We start from the raw sequence: 23,325 nt of genomic DNA, 5'->3' as shown, positions 1-23,325 counted from the left end.
CACAGTGATGTCTTCTGTTTTGCACTGTATTCCTTTCCTAATTGTTCCTACCAATCTAATTGCCATTTGACTCCTGGTGAGCTTTGAGTGGATGTGCAAAATAGAAGCTAATAGCTATCTGCAATGAATCCAAGATCTTCTTACTGAGTAAAACAGCTAATGTAAGGCCCTAATTTGGAGTCCATTTGAATTACTTAATGTTTATTGTAGTTGAATTTAGCTGGCCTTATCATGCAGACGCTAAGTATCCTGCAATCCTGCAGCTCTTCACAGTCAATTTAGTTTTTTGCTCTGTGGAATCATTTTGCAAACTTTGTGCTCTCCTCATTCACCTCCTTCTCCAGATAATTTCTGAAAGTGCTCAAAAAAACAACCCCAGCACAGACTCCTGTGAGACTCCAAAAGAAACCCCACCCCATTAGGAAAGCTATGTATTTATTTATGGTTTTTTTGGTCTTTTAATTAAATCACAAAGGATCTTCTGTATCATCCTGTGATAACTTAATTTCCTTATGAAACTTCAAAAGTTTGAACACTGTTAAAACTTTTCAGAATGAAATATGCTAATCCAAACACATTTGTGACATATTCTCTTCTGTTTTCGGTCTCTTTTCATCTGAGAAAGCCAGTTCAGCTACAATTGTTTATGACAGAATGCCATGTAATGGATTGACACTTTCATTAATATGAAATTTTATTTCCTTTTATCAGATTAATGTTACTGTAAACTATGCACCTTTTGTAAATATATATTTTCCACATATATTAGAATACTAGATTGTCTAATATCTGTTGCAAATGTTCATTGAGTCATGTCATCTGATCAACTGCTTCTGAACATTCTTTAAACACATCATTTTCACTACTTCTAGTGATGGAAGAACTCCCTGGAAGTAAGAATTTAAATCGTTAACTCTTGTTTTATGTTAAGTTAATGCATGTGTCAGGTTATATCTCCTTGAGTTAACCAAGGGATAATCTCCTATTACCCTTTCGGTTTAGATGATGCTTTGCAAGTGTTCAGTTACGTGCAGACTTCTCAGTGCCCTAATCACACAAACATCTTAATCAGAGCATGAAAAACAGAACGAAATCCTTTTGAATGCACAATATATTTGTTTGTGAAGAGTTATTTTACACAGACATAAGATGACCTGTTCTACGAGGCAGGAGTCTCTTCTCTGAGGCGCGGCGCAGGCTGATGCATTAGGCACACTTCTTCCAGACACAAAGAACAGGTCTGCTTTGTATTTTGTCCAGTCCCTGGCTCTGCTCTCCCGCTTTGTTCTCCCATACAGCAGGATATATTTGGCCCATAATGAAACAAGATATTTTATCAAGAATTAGGTGAGTGCAAAATTGTTTATTTGTGACAGAGTCAGTATGTATCTACGTTTTTATCTTTAAGCAAAACATGAAAACAGGGGAGTTTTTTATTATTGACTCTCAGGCTGCTTCTATCTATTTTCTATTTAAAGTTTATGAAAAATGTTTTAAATTATTTTCCTATTTCCTTTTAAACTACACTTTCTTTTAAAGGAAAGAATACCCCAAAGCTCTGCATAACAGTGGAAGAGAGTTACACTGAGCCTGAAGGCATTCAGATAACACGGTGATTAGTGTGCTATTCATGTTTAGACAAAAGCATAATGAATATTAATCTAAAAACTCTCCTCTATTTTGCACATAAACTCTTGTGTAGTTTCTAATCTTTGTAATGGGATTGCTAATCAGTATGCTAATTGGCTCAATTTTGCTAAATATCCTAAACCCAGATTTGAAAGGGTTAGTCAGCTGAGAGGTTCACCAAACTATCCTTTATGCCTCTAATCAACTGTTTGCACATAACATGGAGAACTAATCAGGTTATATGCGTACTGCTCCTAATTAAGTTAAAAAATGCCATGAGTCCTTACCATGCACAATTTCTTATTCTAAGACATTAACTGGTACAAAACCGAAGGAGGGGACAGGACTGAGAATCTGAAAGCTTTCACTTTAATTGTTTAGATATTCTAGTAAGGTGTCTTCCTTGCCTCAAAGCCTATTTCTGAAAATATGTGGCACCCTATCTTTGTGTCATTTCCCACTGAGAGGGATAGTTTCCAGACCGGGATTTTTGCCTCTCCATGGCACTGTGACACATAATTTGCCGATACAGGTAATCAGTTGAACCTGGCATGCTTTATCACATTATAATTTAGAATTTTTTATTATGAAGTTCATTCATTAAAGATACAGTTAGGCTATTCAGTGGTATTCTGTAGAACTCCACATGTGATTCTGCACAGATCTAAAATACAATTTTGTTCTACCAGAGCTTTTAATTGATTCGTTTGTCACACGGATGCGACTTCTAGTGTCTTCTAAACATCTGTCTCATTATTGGCAAATGTATTCTTTTTTATCCACTGTCATTGGCAAGTTGCCTGTCCAGTTCTCCATCTTTCTATAATGTGTACTGTGCAGATGACATAAGATATTATTTTTATTAGGTGGAGCTGGTGGAAGAAACTCGACAGCTGGACTCCGTGTACTTTAGAAAGCTCCAGGCTTTGCATCAAGAGAGTGTTTCCAAGAAGGATGAGGTAACATAAGTACCTATTAACAAAAACAAATTCTTTTTCTATCAGAGAGGGTTAACACTTTGAGTATCAGCAATGAAAGACTGACTGCATGCCAGTTTGGAGAAGCGAGCAGTCTGATTTCTACTATTGAAAGCCACCATTATGTTAATTACAAATTTAGTTCTTCTGTCAGTTGCATCAATATCAGATCATTTTATGGTTGGAGTTGATGGGATAGTTTCCATTAAAGTCTGTGGAATGTATTTTCAGTCCTTAATCTTGAGTAAATTCCTTGATTTCAAGTAAATTACAGTTATGTATTGGTTTATTTGATTATGGAAACTGCACGGACTGATATGTTTAAAGCGAACATAAAAATAAAGCTGATAAAGAATGGGAGCATTAAGTCAATTTGTTTTCTCAGTGATCACAAAGCTGTTCTATGGAGACAGAAGCAGTCTAATGTAGGATTATGAGACTGAGCAAAATATACAGACAAAGAAATTAGTTACCCAACTGAAATAATTTCTTCCACCAGAGTGCTGCTGCTGACACTGGTCTGCCAACCTGCCCTGATGTTCTCCCAAAAGATCAGGACTTGTGCCAAGTTCCCCAAGAGTTGGCAGGTCCTAATCTGTGTGACCTGATCCACGACAAACTGAAGTTAGAACAGTTCCGGGTTTTTCTTGATGAGCGTTCTGCTGGGTATGTTTTTTCATTATTATTATTTTACTTGTTTCTTCGTTCAGAAGAAATCTTTGCTGGGAATTTGGGTTATCTGAATGTTCCTGGATTTTAGTCATTTTTTAATGTGTATCTATATTTATGAAATACAMATGCACATTGTTGAGACAATGGAATCGTCTTAACTGCTTTTTGTAAAAAGTGTCCTGTTGTAAAATGATTGTCGTACAGTTCAGCTTTCAATTTCTGCTTTGATTAGTGGCAAACACCTGAGAACAGCAACCGTCTTGTAATAAGTAAAAGTTTATCCTGTTAGTGCAATTTGAATTTAGTATATTTTAAAAATTAAAGCTGGATGTTACAAAAATGTACTAATAGAACACAGGCACGTTATTCTCACAGTGTGAGAGCAACCGCAGTTTTGTGTTTGCACTGAACAGAATTAAGTACCAGCTCACAGCATATACAGTTTATGCAGTGGTTTTGAAAAGCTGAGCCCTCTGTTTTAAAAACGAAAATTTAGATGGAAGTTCTAGTAGAAGTAAATGCAAATTTATAACTGCTTTTTTCCCTAGCCTCACACTAATCTCTACCCTGTTTTGGGAAAAGGCAAGTGTTACTTCATAAGTAACTGCTAGCAAGTCCTTTAATTGTTGCCTCCTTCCTTTAACTTGGGTTCCCCTGAGCTGATACTTTGCATATTGCTATTGCTTCTAGATGAACGCTACTATTGTTTCAGATTTGATGTTGGGCAGCTTTTTCAAAGGTGTCCAGAGACGGACATCTAGCAAAGGATCCTCTGGTCAAGTCTGCATGCTTACCACTTCTGCTTATCATCAGAGGCTCCCTTTGTAGTCAGGGAGAGAAATACATGCTTCAGGGCACAATTCTTCTAATTTTGACAGAACATCTAAAAATGGTTTGGATGAATCATACCTAAAAATGGATATTTCTCTTCATTGACTACAAAACAACTGTAGGGAATGAGCTTAGGTGGAGATTGCTGTGTTGCAGGTGTCTACAGTTAAGTGAGCTCAATGCCACTGCCAGTCTGAGTTAGCTGTTCAGACTTCCTCTCTAACTCGGGAACTGGTGGGAATTGCCAGAGACCAGGTCACCTGCTGAGATGGGGTCCAGGACGGATATGCTGAATATTCTCTGGGACTACTTTACTAATCACTGATCCATAATATTTGAAAAAGTCTCCGAAAAACAGCATTTTAGTGCTCAGTGCAGACATACTAAAGATGCCTAATGGTACTAAAAGCTGAAGGGATCCTAGAACTAATGCAGTACAGAAAATTTCAGCAACAAACAAAAAATGTTTCATTTGCCATTTTATCAAAATTTATGGCTCTGTTTGGCCAGTTACAAGATTCATGGAGGACAGACTGCTGAGTACCTGCACACAAGTTCTGTTAAGAAACTTAATCAAGTTCCATTAATTAATATTTTGTTAAATATATAGGATGTATTCACACACAATTGCAGGACAGTTAGTGTTACTCTGGCTTAGTGGATTACCATTTGTCAGTTTTGCCAGAATAACTGACTATGCATGTGTTCCTGGCTTATTGCATGTAAAAAGTAGAGTATGCCAGTATAAGTTACTATTGTAAGTGGTTTAAGCTAACAAACTTTAAGGTAATATATTTTACTTTTCAGGTAAGATGGACACATTTGGTCATTTAGCATGGTTAGATGACAAGGGAGGTGACTCTCTAAATCACAGTAATTTAGATTGCTTGCAACTGGGTGAACATTCTCACATTTTGACAAACTAGCAAATGAAACTTTTTTCCCTTTGAAATTTTCCAACTACTTCTGCTCAAGAATTTCAGTCTTAATAGAACTTAAGTCTGTAAGAGTTTCAAAAGACTTTTGAAAGGGGGACATCTGTTCTTAAATCAGTTAGATGCTTTTGAAAGTTTTGCTCATAGATTAATACTTCAAAAAAGCCAGTTGTTATTAACAGAATGGAAAGACGAAACAGACTTATCTGAATTTACTGTTTCATATTTTATGCTGCCAATAGAGTAAATATGCTCATTAAAATGGTCACAAAACTTCAAATGGTAAGATACTGTCAGAAAATAGTCATATAAATTAAACTGAAATTTATTCTGTTCTGTTCAATCATTCTGTCCTCCGGTTATAGAACAAAATCAATATATGTTCCATTAAAGCAAGCTCAGATTGATAATATACACTCAAATTATTATGAATAATGTATAGATCAAGAATTGCATATGGAGATTATTTATCATTTACTATGAATAATGAAATATGTAGTGGGATCAGTAATTTATGAAAAGGCAAACCACAAAAAGCCCTAGAAACAAAATTCACCATAAATTGTTTTTGTCTGCTTGCCTGTGGACTGACTCACAACCTCTATCACTTCACATGGGGTAGGAGAGGGAGATGGTTTCAGGGGCCGACATTCCCAGCTGTCATCCCCGCAACTTCCTCTGAAGTCCTTAAGCAGATGAGGCAGAGCAGGGGGGTGTTGACTCATCTTTTGGTGGCTCACAGCCTGCAATATTGATTCAAATTCCCATCTGTTTCATTTTTCATTGATTCTGTGAGCTCTGCATTACAGCTCTGATTCACAGTCCCTGCTGGATTTAGCGGCAGTAAATGGAGGAGGTTGCCCCTCCCAGGGGTACTCCAGGAGGGAGCCTGAGTGAGATCCCTAAGATATGTTTTGATCTGTTTGTTCAGCAAGTGCCATGGTCTTACCAGATGGTATGTTCTTATCTAGCAAAGAACAGCTGACATAAAATTTCAGCCTAGTCTGACTTGGTATTTAGGACTTGGACACTTTGGTGGCTTGTGGTTAAACTAATAACTCCCTAGAAGGCTGATGCAATTAATTCAGTATTGAAAAAACACTCTGTTTAAATTTGTTCATAGCACGGATCTCATGTGCTGGCTAGACATTGAACAGTTCAGAAGGATGCTCCACAAGGATAAAGAAAAAAGGGAGGAAAAATCTAAGGACATTAAAAACAAGTACCTCAACAAAAAGTACTTCTTTGGACCCAACAGTCCAGCTACCAGGGAACAACAAGAAGAGGTACCAGTGTACAAAACTGTTCATAAAGAACAATTACACTAATAGCTGCAACTGAGATAAGAGTCCATCATCAGCTTTACCCCCAACTCTTCCCCAAGCTATCTCCTCAAATCTTATCTATATTTTTGGCTAAAAGTCTAGTTCTGTTCTGGGGGATCCCTCCTTCCTGTTTATGCTCTTCCTCCCAGAAAGATGATCTCTTAAATCTGGATATGAGGCTGCAGCCAGAGCATGCACAGCCCAGCTCAGAAAAAGTGTAAAAAATGGCTTTAAGGCAGAGTAACCTATTCCAGCTTTCTTTTTTAGTATGTTAGTAACTAAGTCACAGATAGCAAGTCTGAGCTGTGGTACTCCAATATATCGTGATGCCTATGAAACCTATGATGCCTATGATACTCAGTCACATTGGGGTATTATTTGCTGGAGTCTGTATTCTACTATAGGTAGGGACAAATGTAATCTGTTCCCTTTTATGAAAAGTACATGTGAGCCTTGGGTAAGCATGCATTAAATGCTTTGCTTACAGTTAAGCTCATGCTTTGCTAAATCAAGTATGTAGAGAGATAAAGGACTTCTGGTACACACAAAAGTTTATGTCATGTGTTTATTGTATTTGGATTGCTTAGCTAATGCGTTCAGGTGGAGGATGGGGACAGATTCTTCATGATCAGGTTTCTCCAGCGATTCTGCTAGAAATTCAGAAGTACGTCCAGAAGAGATTAGAAAAACAATGGTTGCCCTTGTTCCTGGCAGATGAACAACATGGGGCGGATGAAAAAGCAAAGGTAATTTTTTTAACAATTGCAACACCTTCAGGCATTGTTTTTTGTTTGTCTAACAGTTTACTATCGGGATAAAACGGTTCAGAGGAAAAGCAGCCTGTAACTCGCATTGAGTTTAGATTGAAAGAGATGCTCTAGCATGTACAGGTTGAAGCATTTAGCTATATAACTATGTAAGCAGTTTCTCTGAGGACTTAGTATGGCTAACAGTATTATTGTTAGATGCTAAATCTGAAGAAGCTGATGTTTGCTCTGCTGCCAGCTAGCCTGCGGGGCAGAAAACTAACCTTTGCTGTACAAAGGGTGCACACTACAGTGTTGCACCCTCAAGATGCCATTCTGCCCCAAGTCATACACTTGCACATAGAAGAAATGCTGCTTTGTGTACAGGATTTGCCTAAGGGGACAAAAACACAAGCAAATGAGCAGGCTTCCCACACTGTATTACCTCTCTCTATTACACCATCCGTGTTCTCCCATTCAGAGGGGCAAAGCCTATAGAAATGACTCTAGGTCCCACAAAATTCTGCTGAGTGGGGAGATTAGCTGCTACAAGCCTGGTTTCCAATGGGTTACTTTAAAAAGTTGTCAGAAAACTGGGAATGAGAAGCCTTTCACTCCTGCCGGCTCATTAGAGCCAAAAGACTGGGGAATGGGCAGAGTTTACATCTGACTTTTTATGTGAGTGTCTCTGTAGCTGGGATCTCTGTGGGGAAATCATCCTGCTGGTGACAGTTGCAAAAAGATTTGTTTTTTTGGAATCCCACAAGAGCTCGGAAACRTGAATGTGACTGCAGAGGAAAACTTGACAATTCCACCAAGCAGACAGATATGCACACTACGACTCATAAAACTTGTTTTCTCTGATCACTTTAACAACAAGGGTGTTCAAAAAGTTGTCAGAATTGCATATGACCTGGATCTTTCCCATTCATTCAGAGCACTAAGCAATCTGAGAAGTGTAGTTTCTAGTAAGCCAAACTGCAGTTTTAATACATTATGTTAAAGCAAATTTTCCCAAGCCTCTGTTCTTTTTAGCTGAACTCTGCCATCCAGGCTTCCCTCCCTTATGAGCCCTGCCACAATACTATGCAACCAGGTTAAGCTGCTTCCATTTTTAGCTAATGCCTCCTCTTGCACCTGCTGCCCTGCATCTGCAGGGTGAGTAGGCCCTGCAGTTTGGAAAAATGCTGCATTAAAGTCTAATAAGCAGTTTACAGGAAATACATAATTTTAATGAGATTTTAGTCTTTTCCTAACTCCATTTAAGTCTCACTGCTTTCTTCTCTTTCTTACTGCAAATTCAGAGGATGAAAAGGTCCTTTGAAGAACGTATTTTAGAAGAAGTGAAACCAGATGACATTCTCCACTTGGCTTCATATTTCACAGTGACCAAACACTCTGGGCATGCTATGTAGTCCTTATTCAGAAAATCTGCCCTTGATTTGAGGGGTATTTTGGCTACAAAGAAGCTGCAGGATCAAGTCTGTAGTTCTGATACAGCTGTCCAAAGGAACTAAAAGCATTTCGTATAAAAAACCCATTATAGCCTCAAATCTGTTCCCAACCTAAGCAGTCCTCAAAACAGTGTGGGTAAGGCAAACCAGTGAAAGAAAGCAGTTTGATTGCCATTACCTCTTGTCTTCTCTAACTCCCCAGACTTAATGACCAGATGCTCATTTTATAGCTTAACAGCAAGGGATGGCATTCAGTGTGGGGCCACAAGTTTCATGTATCAAGATGCGAATGAAGATGTATCAGCTATTCTACCACTGTGGTCTCAGTTATTAGGGGGCTGAGCATCAAATAAGAAGAGTTAGAAAACACCGTGATAATCTTTTGTTCAACCATAGATAAGGGACATAGTTGAAGATCTCCTAATCCAGAAGAAGGAGAAGACAACTAGGATGTGGAAGGCAAGTGAAGTTTATTATGCCTCTTGTGTCTACAGTTTCATTCTTTCCTGTTTGTACCTTGCACATCCTTCGTGATTCCCCTGTTGACAATGTGAGGCCCAAATGTGACTCTGGCAAAAGCAGGTATGATTTTACTGGCTACAATGGACTGATTACTCACATTACTGATGAACTTAGCTCCCCACTGGGTGGCCATGATAAATTTCTCTCCTTTCCTGGCTGGAGAAGTCATGCCTGAAAAAAACATAAGTGTGGAGCACTTTTAACCCCTCTCAAACTGATATTGTACCTTTAATTCACATTTATCTGTATTTTGCATGCAGAGGACTTATTGGGACAAGCTGTTCATTCCAGCATCTGGTAGTTTATTTATTATTGCGAGTGGATTACGTGCAGACACAAAAGGGAATGTGAAGTATGCAGTGGAGTGGGCAGGTTTAATCATATCTTACAGTATCTGTTTCATTTACAATTGTATTTTAATCTTACAGCATTGAGATAATATCAATTTTAAACATCTTAAACCTCTGTAATAATACATTTCATCAGATGTTTGCCAGTTTTTTTCTCTTGAAGAGCAGTGAACTCTTTGTGATTGCCAACATACAAGTTGTGTACATTTATTCAGTTGAACTTTTATTGTCTGTTGAAATCAAACYGGAGACCCGGTCACCAATTATCCATGCAAACCATTAGCTCAAAAGGGATCCAAAGTGCATGTGGGTTCTGTTAACCGAGTTTTCTCTTCATCTGTTTGTCAGGAAGATGGTAATTTTCCATGTTTTGTTTTAGGGTTGTTGACCCATAAGATAAGCAGTGTTTGTAGATTGGTATAGGGGTGGGAGCAGTGCTCTGTGCTTCTCTTTATGAATGTGCCCAAAATGATTTTTCCTCAAAGTTGCCTAAATCTTGGTCACAGTGATCTTACTACTTTGGACAGAACACGTTTGATGATTTGGAGGAGGGCTGGGAAGATGCCATTTTATCGTCTAAGCTGATCTTTATTTTAATGCAAAGGACCCTTTGGACAACCACCTCGCTCTCTCCGGCAAGGGCAGGGTCTCCTCACTTTCAGGCTCTGCGGGAGAAGACTACATGTAATTTACGCTTTTAAGAGAAGCTGTAGAAAGGCTTTTAGTTTAGAATCGGGTTAGATTTCCAAGACTGTCCAAAACAACTAAAAACGTTCCTGTCCCATGCTAACCATTGAACGGTGCTCCATCCTGAGAGTTTTATACCGATGTTACAAGATGGTTTTCATTCATCCATTTGATAGCAGAAGGGGATAGTCTGGCTGCGCCTCTGCGCAGGACTGTTTGTTCAGGAAGGCAAGCCTTTCTGAACTGCATTGCAAAAAAGCTGTCCCTGCACGAGCCATCTCCCTCTCCCACCCTTTCCTGGCTGCCCACTGCTCTGTGCTTTGCAGCACCAAAATGTCTCGTTGACTTTAAATTCTATTTTACTATTGGTAGCTCTCCTCCACAGAGAGGAGATTCTCCAGCTTCTGTTGGTGATCATGGCAACACATTTCAAAGCTCATTTTGTTAGCGCAATCCCTGTCAGAAGCATTTTACAACTTTTAGCTATGTGGTTTGTCTGTTCCTTTTTCTTTGTTGTTTGTTTGCACAAAACTCAAACTGTTCTCTAGAAAAGTAGCCTGTTGCCATAATCAATAACAATAGCTGTTTCCATACTTTATAGTATGTAGTCATATGGTCTAAATCATTGTCAGTCATTTCCTCTCCCATCATGTCTTCCAAAAAATGTTGCCCAAACCAAACTGGAAAAAAAAAAAAAAGAAAGAAAAGAAGGAAAGAAAGAAGTGAAACCTTGCCAAATTCTATTGTATCCATGTCATAAACTACTGAAAGTTAGGGTCAGTGCAAAGATAARAATCACACAGTTTACACTAACTAATGCCTTTGTTATTGCTTTTTGAAACAAAGTTTATTTGGTGCATTTATTTCTTCTTTTGACAGCATGTGGACAATAAGTGGGTTTCTTCATCTAGGGAAATAATTGCTTTCCGCAAAGCGTTGTTGAATCCAGTGACAGCAAATCAGTTTCAACGCTTCGTGTCACTGAAAGGAGACCTACTGGCAAACGGAGTACTCTTTTGGCAGGAGGTACAGAAGTATAAGGTATGGTGGTAAAATGGAAGAAAAGGAACATCATTCAAATTGTAAGCAAATGCATCCATTACTGCAGATTAGGAGAATTTTAACTATAATATCTCTAAGCATTTTTTGTTCATCGTAAAACCTTCACTGTTTAACTGTTCTTTCTTCCATGAAAATCCTCACTTCTTCAAGGTTACTATTTTAAATGACTTGAATGTATTACCTCTGTATTTTTTCATGTTTCTTCTAACATTCTTCTGAGTCTCTAAACAGATACTGTTAACTAGTTAATGCCCAGATTTTGCTATACATCTGTTCAGAAGTTCAAAATGCAATGAGCACATTAAAATGTTCATTCTCTTTATAGTTTCGGACTGTTAAATAGAAGGATTATTGCTGAACTTGGTAATTCCTCTAAAATCAGAGACAACTTTTAAATGCAATCAAATGCACAAATGAAAAATAGTAGCTACCCAAAAAGTGTATAAATGCAGACACCAGCTCCCTTATTCAGTGCAGTCATGTTTGACTGCAGCAGAGGATGTGAAACATGATGGGCTGGGAGAGCCAGGAGCAAATGTCAGCACAGATTGCCCCTCCCCCAGATACTTGCCCCTGGGTGAAATTGCTACAACACGAGGTGACACACCACCAGAAACCTCAGGAGCATGCTTTTAAATCCCACTGTTGCCCCTAGCAGCACCCTGGGCTGGATGCAGGGGCACTGTGGCTCTTTCACTTGTTCCTCATTCCTTTTGCCTCTGCACTGCTGATGATCCAAAAGTGCTACGGGAAGGTAAGTAGAGCCTCTCCTGGGTTCCTGAACACAGCCCACGTGCACAAGGCAGCCACGCGGTTAGGGAGCATGGTAGGAGATTAGTTGGTGCTGCAACAGGACTTGGAGATCCTGCTGCGGACCTGTGGGTGTGTTGCAGTGTTTAGCTTTAGGCCTCTGACTTAGGGGTCTACGTTAGAAGCTGGCGCCCCTCTGCTTCCAGACTGCAGTCCTTCCTCAAGCGGTTTCTAACCCAAAGGGGAAGACTCATAGACTGCAGTACTCTCTGGAGATGCTGTTGTCTCGATCCTGAATACAGAAAGAGTAGTTTAGACTAGAAAGGCACTTGAAGTTACATGACATCARTCCTTCTTCAAATATCTGGTGCTGTTCCAGATTTGTGACTCTTTATTGCTACATCGTGGGGAAAATGGAAACTGTTTGCAAATCCATGTAGAGTGTAGTTCAGACCGTTTTCTTTGTGGAACTGCTCTCTGAAGAAAGCCTTCATTGTTTTATGTCCCACCCCCTCTCCTCCATTTATGTTAATTGTATTTGTCTTCTTATCAAGAAAAAGTACAATCTGACCATAATTCCACATGCACGTGATTCGTCATGGTTGGCAGTTGATGCTCTTTATAGAAGCAAAGGGCTGGAGTAGCCAGAGCGTTGTGGGTCAGGCTGAACTGGAGGAACACTGCCAAAGCTGTGGGCAGCACTTCTATTTTCTGAGCCCTATCATGCCATCTGTTTAGGCAGAAGTCCCTTTGGAAGTCAATGTCTGTATTGCTTTTCATAACCTATTGGGCTGGCAGCACATTTTGGGACAAATAAAAAATAAAAATAATTTTTTTCTCAAACAAATATGAGGAAATATAACTCTGTGGATCATTTCCATGTGTTTGTCTATGTTCACGTTTCATCCTTCTTCATAGCTAATGGCTTGTTTGTCTTCCCTCCTACTTCAGCTCACAGTCTTTTCTTGTGTATTAGATGAGCAAAGGAAGCCATAATATATTCTCAGGATATACTGAATATGTTTTTGTATTGCCTTACTTTCTTCGTTGTAACTGTTATCATTTTTTTCTCCCTTTACAAAACTAAAAAGTATTCATAATAAAACAAAACAGCTCTTTCACATACCACATTTCTGGTTAAAAGCCCTGTTTTTAATTTCTTTCTAGAGTAAATATCCAGCCTCCTCTACCAAAACTAAATGCTTATTCTTCATTTAGAGAGCTCTTTTCCTGTAATTTCTCTAGTGTTCATTGTGTCTCTAGTAGATATATGTGATAATATCCTAGTGTTACAAAAATTTCTTGATGTTTATGGATAGATGGAAAACATGTATTTTGAAGGGTTTGAAAGAAGTCCTTTGAATGATTTTTCTCTCCTGTCAAAATCCACTGGTAGCATCATAACAGTGTGAAAACACAGTAATCATAGGTTTTACAAGAACAATAGGATCGCGTTAAAAAGGATAGGAAATCCCCAGTGTTCCTTTGAGATCTCACCCTTGTAAGTTCAGGTTTGTTTTGAATTCCATCTACCCTGCACAGAATTATTTCAAACACTGAAGCTTTGGGAAACTAGAAGATCTCAGTGAATGGAAGACTGTACTGGTAGCTGAAATTATCCCTCTTGTGCCATCATTTGTGGTTATAATACCTTGTACCACCCTAAGTAATTCCCCTCTGTTCTTGGAGTTTGTAGAGCATCTTTGTCATTTTTAGTTACCATTGCTATGCTAGTCATAGCAGACTCATGAAAATCAGTGCATTTCACACCTGTAGGTGTGTTTCTCTTTTCAGAAATGCCTCCTATTTGCCAGTAGTGTGCTTAGATTGAATGAGGGATATGAACTGTATTGTTCCATCAGAATGCGCAGGCAGAGCTTAAAGTTGCTCTGTATCTGCATTTGCAAACCAGAAGTCCCACTAATGTTTTTTCTGTTGCTGTAACCATCCACATTTGCTATAAGAATTTGGTCCTATTGTGCTGAAGAAATCTGTTTTTATAATTTTTTATGACTATTATTCTTTGATCACTGGCCCCCTGTAAAGAGTCTTCTCTCTCTGTCTACATTGACTGAAACTGCTGTTTTTCACCTTTTAGGACTTGTGCCATTCTCATTGTGATAATGCCACAATCCAAAACAAGATCACAGCTATTATCAACTGCTTTATTAATTCCACTGTACCACCAGCTCTGCAGATTGACATCCCAATTGAACAAGCAGAGAAGATTTTGGAGCACAGGAAGGAACTAGGACCTTACATTTTTAGAGAGGCACAGGTAAAAAGGTGGAAGAATCTCTGTAACAGATTTGGCTAGAATTTGTGTGCCTGATTTTAGGAACAATCTTTGTTGCTTACATGAAAATTTTGACTCCCTACATAAGCCTGGGCAGAAAGTAGAACATTGTAGTCATCCATTTCAATACAGATTATATGGTGGAGATGACAGAGAAACTTCAGATATCAACTGCTCAATAAACTGAACAATCTCTGTCAGCTAGCTGATCCTGGAAAGGTATTATACAGCCCTGTTTTAGGAATTCTGGCAGTGGATGACCTTTTTTTCATTTTTTGAACTGCTTGTTCTTTACCACTTGGTTAACATCAGAGAAGTAATTTGTAGTTAGAGGATTCATTCATATAAATATAAAAAAATGTGTAGATGTCAGTAAAGGACAAAGGCAGCTTAGCTTACTGAATGTCTTTCCCTTCCCTATAACATAGGGTTTATGTTCAATGGCTATAGACAATTTTTTCTCCCTGATCTTTGTACTAAGCAGCCTTAATGACGATTTGTGAAACTTCACTACGGATTCCTGGTTACTATCTCTTATGACTTTTCTTCTAAAATCCATAAAGCTGATTCCTCTTCTTTTCCTATAAAATTGCCATCAACACCTTTAAAAATCAAATGTGAGTCCATAAAATATTTGGATTTCAAGAGATGAATGGTTCATCAGAGAGAAGGATTCATACGGATCCTAGGAGAAACAAGAAGGCTCATTTAGGAGTTAAGCCTGTGTAAAACACAGTGAATTCCAGAAATGCAGCACAAAACCAAAGGAAGAACTTGGCAAAAAAGTTGCAACTGGAATATGATAGTGACTCAGATGTCACTTTTGAGTAGGTTGCGCCAGAATCAGTGAGGTGCTGAGCACGCTTGACTCCCTTTGAAGCCAAGTTTCTCAATGAGAGTTAAACTTCTAAATAACTTGAAAAATGTGGGCCTTAGTACGTGCAGCAATAGAATGCACTGAGCCCCTCTGTTTGCTTTTTTAAAACTGTTTTTCTTATTCTAGTTCAAAAAAGACCCTGTGAGAGATTATATCATTTAAAAATTATCCARGATTTGCTCATAGATCTGTAATGTGGTTTAAGAGCCTTTCCAGAGGCAAAAAAGTATTTCCTTTCTCTTAAGCAGGAAAAAAAAAGCTCTCCCTAATGAACAGAATATTTGAAATACTTGAGCAGAACAGTGGTGCAAAAGCAATTCTACTAGTGTATATTTTATCAAGAATACTTGTAAAAAATGATGGATGTTTTCATTAATGCAAACAATTGTTTAGGGAAATATAAAAAAAGAAAGTGCTTTTTAACTGTGTTTTAGGAAGATTTCTCACCAGTAATAAACACACTGATGAAAAGCATGTGCCGAGCAAAGCTGGGCTGAAATGTCAGGACACAGTACGTGGGAGGAACAGGGCTGTGTATTCAAAAAAAAAAAGTTATTTCATTCTCATGGTAAACTACATTTTATTTTACAGTAAATGTTTTCTGTTTTCCTAATGCAGTCGAGATAGACTTTCTTTTTTTTCTGCTCAGATGACTATTTTTGCTCTTCTGTTTAAATTTTGGCAAAATTTTTGTGAGTTTCGAAGCAATTTGGCCAGTGACAAAATTTTACCTGCCTTGGAGAGAAAAAAAGAAAAACAGGTGCAAAAGAAGAAAGGCAAAACAGCAGAGGTAAGGCTTACAGAGGTTCAGGTGAGAGCTGACAGACTGCATATACACTCTTTTATGAGCAAACATATAGGAATTCAAATATCCTTTTTCTCAGTCTGATTCAAAGCTACCGAAATCTTTTTGTTAGAACGCAAGCTTTACATATGATCCACTCCGAGGACAATTAGTTCCCAATCCTGCCAATGCATATACATATGTTTAACTTGAAGCAGATGAGTCAATGGCATACTCCTTTTATTAAGCAGAGGGGAAAATGTATTTTAGCTATCTTTTGTGCAAAGGGAAAAAGTGGAAAAGGGAGCTGAATTTAAAAAAAATCTATATATGCTACATGTGTACAATGCGTAAATGTAGATTTGCCTGCACTTTCAGTGTATACTGTCATTTTTCAGAATTTACAGTCCTCAGGGGCCGCTATTAAAAAAACAGAGAGTTCATATCTATCTTTCAGAAAGAGTCCTTGAAAAGTCTGCACATTATTTTTTAAAATACTTATGTGCTAATTGCTCTTTATACTCTTTGTCTTTTCTTGAATATTTCCCAGCTTTGACCATGAAATTGTTAAGAGTTCTCACAATGAGTTTCCAGACAGTTTCAGTGCATTAACAGAACTGTGACCTCTAGAGCGGAATGCTTGCTTGTAAAATTGTTTTTCTTGGAATTTTATTATTAAAATATAATGGATTTTTTTCTATTGATTATAGGCTTTGCAAAAGTTTATTTTTCACAAAATGTAATTGTTTGGCCAGCTTTGAGGAGAGAACATTCCTGTAAGGGCTGAGAAATTACTGGACTTGCAAACTATCATAAGTAGCATTAAAAGACCTTTACATATTTTAAATACCATGTATGCATGTGTTGAGATGTTACTGGTGATGAGAACCACATGAGTACCTGGATAGATAAAGACATATGCCTGTAAGAACATGTACACTTTGTTATCCTCTTTTTAGACACATGAAAACTGAGGATCAGTGAAGTGTTACTCAAGGCCACACAGCAATGTCAAGTGAAGTCTAAAATCCAAGAACTCATGCTCCTTTCTCCAAAGCACGTTGCCTCCATACAGAAATGTCTGGCAAGGCCATTGGCAATACTTATAGTGCAAGAATGCAATATTTCAAAGTAATGCACTTTTGTGTTTTCACAGACTTATTTTTTCCATCTGTTTGTTGCCTGTCTATAAGATTTCTGATTAGGATCAAGGAAATAAAATCTTGGCCAGGAGGGCAAAAGCCTAGCTTTTATGGGGAACAAATGGGAAAGGTGAATTACTCTTCTTAACTGGAAAATAGGGTAAGAAATTTTAGAAAGTGACAGGCAGAGAACGCAGCTCAGTAAACAGTTTACAGACTATTCTTTTCACAAAAAATTATCAGTAAACAAGTTACCTTTAAAATCTCTCAAAAGAATAGGAGGGACAGATAAGTCTTTGAAACCCTTTTTCCTTTCTTTATTTAAAGAGTTTCCCATTCCCTCCTCTCTTCTGTCCCTTCAGTGACTGCATAACTATTCAAACAAATTGATTCAGCACAACCGAGGAAAAAGTATCCATGACAGGGCAGTGCACAAAACTCCTAAAGCCACTCCTAAAGTCAGGTTTAGGATAGAAGTGTTTTCCATATCCTGCAACGTCTTGTTCCTGCTCCCCTGCACCCACCAGGCTCATGCAGAAGAAGAGGAAGCCTCTGGCAAGGGGTGGAAATGATATTATTTTTTCTTACTTTTTTTTTTCTCAAATCAGTTGCCTTTTGCTCTTCGTGTAAAACTAAACAACCATAGTCCTCAGGGAGGAATTTTACATTCTCTTCCCACAAACTTTTTGCTGGGGTGGCCCATCTAGCTGGGCTCTCCTCACTTTCTGAAGCGACTAGATAAGGCAGCTGGACCATGGTGTAGTGCAAAGGAAAACACGGGTAGACAAGGAGGTTGTCACTGGACAATGGTGCATGACTTCTCTTGGTATTAGCTGGCTATGGCAATATTTTGTGTGTGTGCCTACTTGGCACTTATGGAACAAATCCAGCTCCTTTATCTGACCTATTGAAGGTTTCCTGGTAGTGAGGGAGCCCTGCAAGTGCTGTATAATGCTGAGACCTCTTCTAAGCACAGCCTCTGGAAGGCACGAATGAGTAGGTATGGGGTGAAGTAAGCTGGAATAGTCAATGCGATTGCTTCAATATTGAGCTAAAATGGTTGTTTTAAAGATGTTGCTTTGGGGAAGGTTGATTTGCTTTCTCCCTTTTCATATATTTGCCCTTGGTGTGGCACAGCTATATGGGTTCATCTTTGGGCTGTGCATTTGCTCCTCAGTTAATTGCTAGACACACATGACACATTCTTTTTTAAATATCATTAGTCAGTATTTGTAGTTGGTTGCATACAAAATTGCACTTTGCCTCCAAAGTTGATTTGGAAATTTTAGCTTTCAAGTGTACAAAATAGTATTAACTTAACTGCAAATCTGCACTTATTCTTTCCATGCTCTTATCAGAGGAAGGCTAAAGCCATATGCATTAGTTTTACTTTTCCATCTTTGCTCCATCGCTCTTTAAGCTTCTTAGTAGTAATCTTATTTGTCAGTAAGTGGTGTAACATCAAGAAATATGCCATTGCCATAACTTTGCCTAGTTTATTATGAGAAGATGTTATTAAAGGACTTATTTAATTCTCCATTCTCATTTTAAAATAGCAAATATAAACTATATTATATTAGTATATACAGTGTTTCTGTTTATGCGTTAGTGTCCCTAAGTTGAGTGTCTCATTGAAGTTAATAAGCCTACTTCTGGAGAGAAGATAAATACCATGCTGCCTAGGCAGGTCTGTGCCCCAAAGTCTCCATTACAGATGATGGATCCGTAGGACAGTGGGGAGGATGATGAAGGAAAAGGCTTGTTGGAAGCAAGGAATTAGGATATTCTGGTCCTTTTCCAGATCTTTCAGGGGCTTCCTGAGTGACTTTGGGAAGCCATATGACCTCTCCTTTTTTGTCTCATTTGCAACATGGAGCAGGCAAGTTATGTTACTTGTCTCATGGGGATGTTGTGGGGCTAATTAATCAATGTTCATAAAGAGTTTTGGGATCATCAGGCAGAATGTGCAAAAGCAAAGCCTTAATAAAACACTAAAAAAACATGAAAAAGGCAAATAGTTAATCTCTCAAGCATTTACCAAGGATTACAATGCCTTGCCCATCACTGTAAATGTTTTAAATGAGATTGCCTAAGTTTCTAATATATACATGGTAGTTCATTCACAGCTGCTGGACTTGAAGCTGGAATTAACCATGGGAAATCCTATGTCCCACATTTATACAGGAGGCCAGATTAGAGGATTTATAATGGCCTCTCTGTCCTTACAATATGTTCTGTTGCAGGTTCACCCTCTCCCTTAGCTACAACTCACTCCTTTGGAGCAGGTCTGAAATTGGAAATGAAGATAGCTGGCAGGAGCCCAGGGGTCAGGAAACTTGATAAGGGCAAAGAAATGCTTTAAAAAGCAGTATCTTCTTCTATTTGTTAGTATGCCTGAAGTGATGAATTATGAACCTGGGCATTAGAAAGCTCTGTCCAAAGTATGTCCATAGTATAAAATGATACTGCTTATGACACTCACATTTCAAATGACAATTTTGTTTCCTCAGGCTTTACTTTTTACTTTAGCTCAGCAGTTATTGTTTACATTTAATTATGAGTTCTTACTATTATTGGCAGGGTAAAGGAGAGGGGAAAAAAGCTCTCAGTCTGTCAAGCAGTGTTTTCGGAGACAAATTTGGTGTGGAGGGAAGACGAGCATCATCTCCATATGGATACGTGCAGCAGGTGACTAATAAACATATTGCTACAGATATCACCATTCAAAAGAGATAAAATGGTTTTGGGAGAATGGGAAGGTAGGATTTGGCTTAGAATACTACTGCTACATGATTCTTCAATAACTGTTCATTCTTCTACCATTAACTTTGCTGTTTAGAAGCTTACCTGCCTTATCATATCTTAAATTTTTTTTGAAGATTTATGTTCTAGGAAGTATCAATATCTAATAATATCAAGCCCTTTAATTTAAGTGTGGAGGTTTAATTTAAAGATAAGTTGCAGGAAAAGAAGTTCAATCTGGAATAAGAAATTTTGTATGACTGGGGAAATTCTTGAAAGAATTTGGTTTAAGCTTGAGTCCTGTTGTGCTTATAGGTCAAACCTTGAAACTGAGCTCATTTAGTAAATCTAGGTATTTGAATATAAAATCAGACAGAAAGTAACTTAGTTGTCTAGTACTTCTTTGAGAACAACTCTCATGATGCATCAAACATGTAGTGAAGGGTAATAGTCATTTTATTAGAGAAACAAGAAGAACAGACTTGCCACCTTGGGAATATCAAATGATGATTCAGAGCTGAGTAGACACTGCTGTGATATAATGGGGAATCTGTGCAATCAAATAATCACAGCTGTAGCATGTGATGCGGGAGTAAATCCCACTCTGCTCAGTGCTTCAATTCCATAGAGCTCCTCCGTGGCATTACATTAGCGATGGCAGAATATAGAAATAGGCGGTCTGAAATTCACTCAAAATCTGAAGCCAAAGTGCAAATTACATAGTTAAGCTCATAGTCTTATCCCTTAAATGGACCTTTGTAATTTTTGCTTATATTTATGTCAAGAAAAAAGTAAGCTGGGTGATTCCCAGGCAAGTATATCAATACCATATGCCTAAATCTTCAAGAAGAGGCCAGATAACTGCAGAAAGAGCAATAACCTCTTCTGGACCAGTTTCTTCTCCTGGCCCCTTGCTGCTCCAGGAAGATGCTACAAACTCTTCTTATTGCATCACAAAATGAAAAATTGGCCTCAAGCTTTTCATGTTGTAAGGAAAAAAAGGYCAAATAAAAGTACACTTCCCATAGTGATTTGAACCTGAAACATTGAACATTGAGCCTGAAACTGGGGATGTTGCAATGTAAAGAGCAACATTTGTTCCTTAGAAGAGGAGAGGGTGCCATCCCTAGACGATCCATCTCTAGTGGTAGCAGCATGCTGCTAGAGAGGTTAGGTGGAAAGAACTGTGATGTTAATGAGATATTTTGGATTTGAGATGAGGCACACTGAAGAGATATGGCAGAGAGATAACATGAATTAAAGTCCTCAACAGCACAAAAGGCTGAAATTTTGGAAGGGGAAAGGTCTACTGTGTGTAAGCTTTGAAGAAGAAAGGAGAGAGAATGTCACTTAGAATTAGGGATGGATGATAAAAGAATATAAGCGTCAGATCTGTCAGCTTAAACTTCATCTAATGGTGTTTTGAGATTTGCTTTTTTGTGACAGTATTATTTGTCCCATGATTACAGTATTGTCATGACAGAACACCTGTTTTCAATAACTGAGATTAGTCAGTAACTGGGATATAACATAAGCTTTCTGTCACACTATTAAAATGGACCATCAACTACCAGTGACATGGTCTGGAGGCTGATTTTTTTAATGGTTCTTGCAGGTTTCCTGGTCCTATTCCAAGTACATAGAAGCCTTGGAGCAGGAGAGAATACTCCTTAAAATGCAAGAAGATCTGGAGAAAAATTCATCATCACTCCTTACAGGTTATTAACCAAGTTTTGTAGTTTAGGAGGACAAGGTTATAGCTTAGGTGAAATTTTCTCAGGATAGGGGCTTTGGTTGTTTGCTCTCCTTTGGAGTGGCATATGTAAGCCACTGCCTCTCTTACCCTGTCAACAGGGAAGTTGCTTTCTGCACCAGAATGATGAGTGACAAGTTTTCTACAAAAGGAAAAGGGAAAGTTGCACTGGCTATACTGCACATGCCCTGTTGCAGAGGGGAGTAAGTCCATTTCTTCATTCCACACCTGTCTGGGTCACATATATTTCACCTCCCTGGATTCTAGTACTTTAGCAACTTATGTGTAACCAAACAAATTAAACTTTCACCAGTTTGTCAGTATGCTTTCATGGGATCTACCAGGAGCTGCCTCAAGCTTGTATCAGCTGTGAATATCCTCTTAGTGTCTTCCCCAAGGAGTTTATGACCTATTTGTTCCTTAAATAGTGCATGTGATATTAAACAGTTCGGTTTCCCACCATTTTAGTTTTTATTTCTATATGCAGGTTCCTCATCTGTGTCCTTGCTGAAGGCATGCAGCTCTGAAAAATTCATCCTTTCTCCAAGGAGTAGTACGATTTTGGAGAAACACTCAGATCTTCCCAGAGAAACAGAAAGTGAGTACCAGATTGCCAATAGTGTGCTTTGAAATTTGGATTCTTTAAAGCTAATTTTCCTGCTGTCAATGCTGATGCTCATTATTAGTAAATTGTACCATTCCAGATTTAACATTTAACTGAAGCTGTACAGCCTCACCATGAAGACAAGATTATTTTTCACTCCAGACATGGTTGTCTTTTAGCCAGATGGAAATCTGTTGCAAAATGGCAGTCTCTGAAATGTAATCTAGTCTTTCCAGTTGAAATACTTTAACTAAGAGCATGAGGTGACTGGAGGAAGCTCAAACCCCATGGAGTTACTGGCAAAGGCCTGACACAGAACTAGGAATAGATCAGCTCTGCTGAAGCAGATTAAACATTAGAATGGGAAAAAGGAGTGGGACAGCAGAGAGTTCCATTAAAAGGAAAAAAAATTTGCTTCAAAGCTTGAATTCCTAGATGAGAGAGTTCCCTGGAGGTTTTGTTTTGTTTTGATTTTAAGTCTACCCTGAAATTACATGGACTTAAAAAAATTAATAGAACTTGGATTATTGCTCTTCTTTCCTCTCTGCTCCTCCTTCATCTTCTATTTCAGGACTTTAGCATTGCTATTTTAGTATCCTGCCCTCCCTACTGTTCCTAAAGTTCCCAGTGCCTGAATACTCTTCCTGTGGCAGCATTTTGTGTGTGACCAGGAGAAGGAGAAAATTGCATCAATTCTTGTTCTTTTATTTCCTCATATTCTCTTTCTGCCTTCTCATCACCTCCCCTAGATGCAGGTAAAACTCACACAGTTGCCTTGGACCTTATACACCTCTGCAGATGTTACTATATCTCATGCATTTATGCCTTTTTTGTACTGTAGCTCTTCTGCTCTATGACCCTGTGCTCCATATGCAGCTATGTCAGCATGCGGAGTCCTTGAGGGGGGGGTTTGATCTTGCCCTGTAAGCTGAGAAACCTCCAACCTGGCCCTTGCTCAAAGGGACCTCCCCAAGGTAGCTGCAGTCCTTGCTGCAGTCCAGCCCAGCAGTCTCTGACCCATCCCACTGTSTGAAACCTGAGAATAGGCTGTGGTACTGTCTAATGCCATGAGAAAGTAGTGATCTTGAGAGGTTTGGGAGCTGTGCGCTCTGCTCTCCCTCTAGTTTCAGTTACAGCCTGCTCTCAGACTCCACTGGAAATTTGCCTGCCCTACCCTTCCCTTACTA

The 23,325-nt window shown here is 38.6% G+C and overlaps 1 protein-coding gene across 1 annotated transcript in view; it reads left to right on the top strand.

The window, feature by feature from the left end:
• Nucleotides 1–22,164, top strand: part of RGS22 (regulator of G protein signaling 22) — a 57,702-nt gene extending 35,538 nt beyond the window's left edge. The window contains exons 15-25 of the mRNA XM_026082797.1: nucleotides 2,496–2,588; nucleotides 3,106–3,272; nucleotides 6,168–6,330; nucleotides 6,957–7,115; nucleotides 8,966–9,028; nucleotides 11,008–11,169; nucleotides 14,039–14,218; nucleotides 15,763–15,924; nucleotides 19,620–19,727; nucleotides 21,397–21,499; nucleotides 22,022–22,164. Of these exons, the coding sequence (XP_025938582.1) occupies nucleotides 2,496–2,588; nucleotides 3,106–3,272; nucleotides 6,168–6,330; nucleotides 6,957–7,115; nucleotides 8,966–9,028; nucleotides 11,008–11,169; nucleotides 14,039–14,218; nucleotides 15,763–15,924; nucleotides 19,620–19,727; nucleotides 21,397–21,499; nucleotides 22,022–22,164 (1,503 nt within the window). The remainder of the gene's footprint in view (nucleotides 1–2,495; nucleotides 2,589–3,105; nucleotides 3,273–6,167; nucleotides 6,331–6,956; nucleotides 7,116–8,965; nucleotides 9,029–11,007; nucleotides 11,170–14,038; nucleotides 14,219–15,762; nucleotides 15,925–19,619; nucleotides 19,728–21,396; nucleotides 21,500–22,021) is intronic.
• Nucleotides 22,165–23,325: the final 1,161 nt, after the last annotated feature.

Source organism: Apteryx rowi, unplaced genomic scaffold, assembly GCF_003343035.1.
Source record: "Apteryx rowi isolate R43461 unplaced genomic scaffold, aptRow1 scaffold_591, whole genome shotgun sequence".
Lineage (NCBI taxonomy): Eukaryota > Metazoa > Chordata > Aves > Apterygiformes > Apterygidae > Apteryx > Apteryx rowi.
The sequence above is the reverse complement of the archived record's forward strand: the minus strand, read 5'-3'. Positions and strand labels throughout refer to the sequence as shown.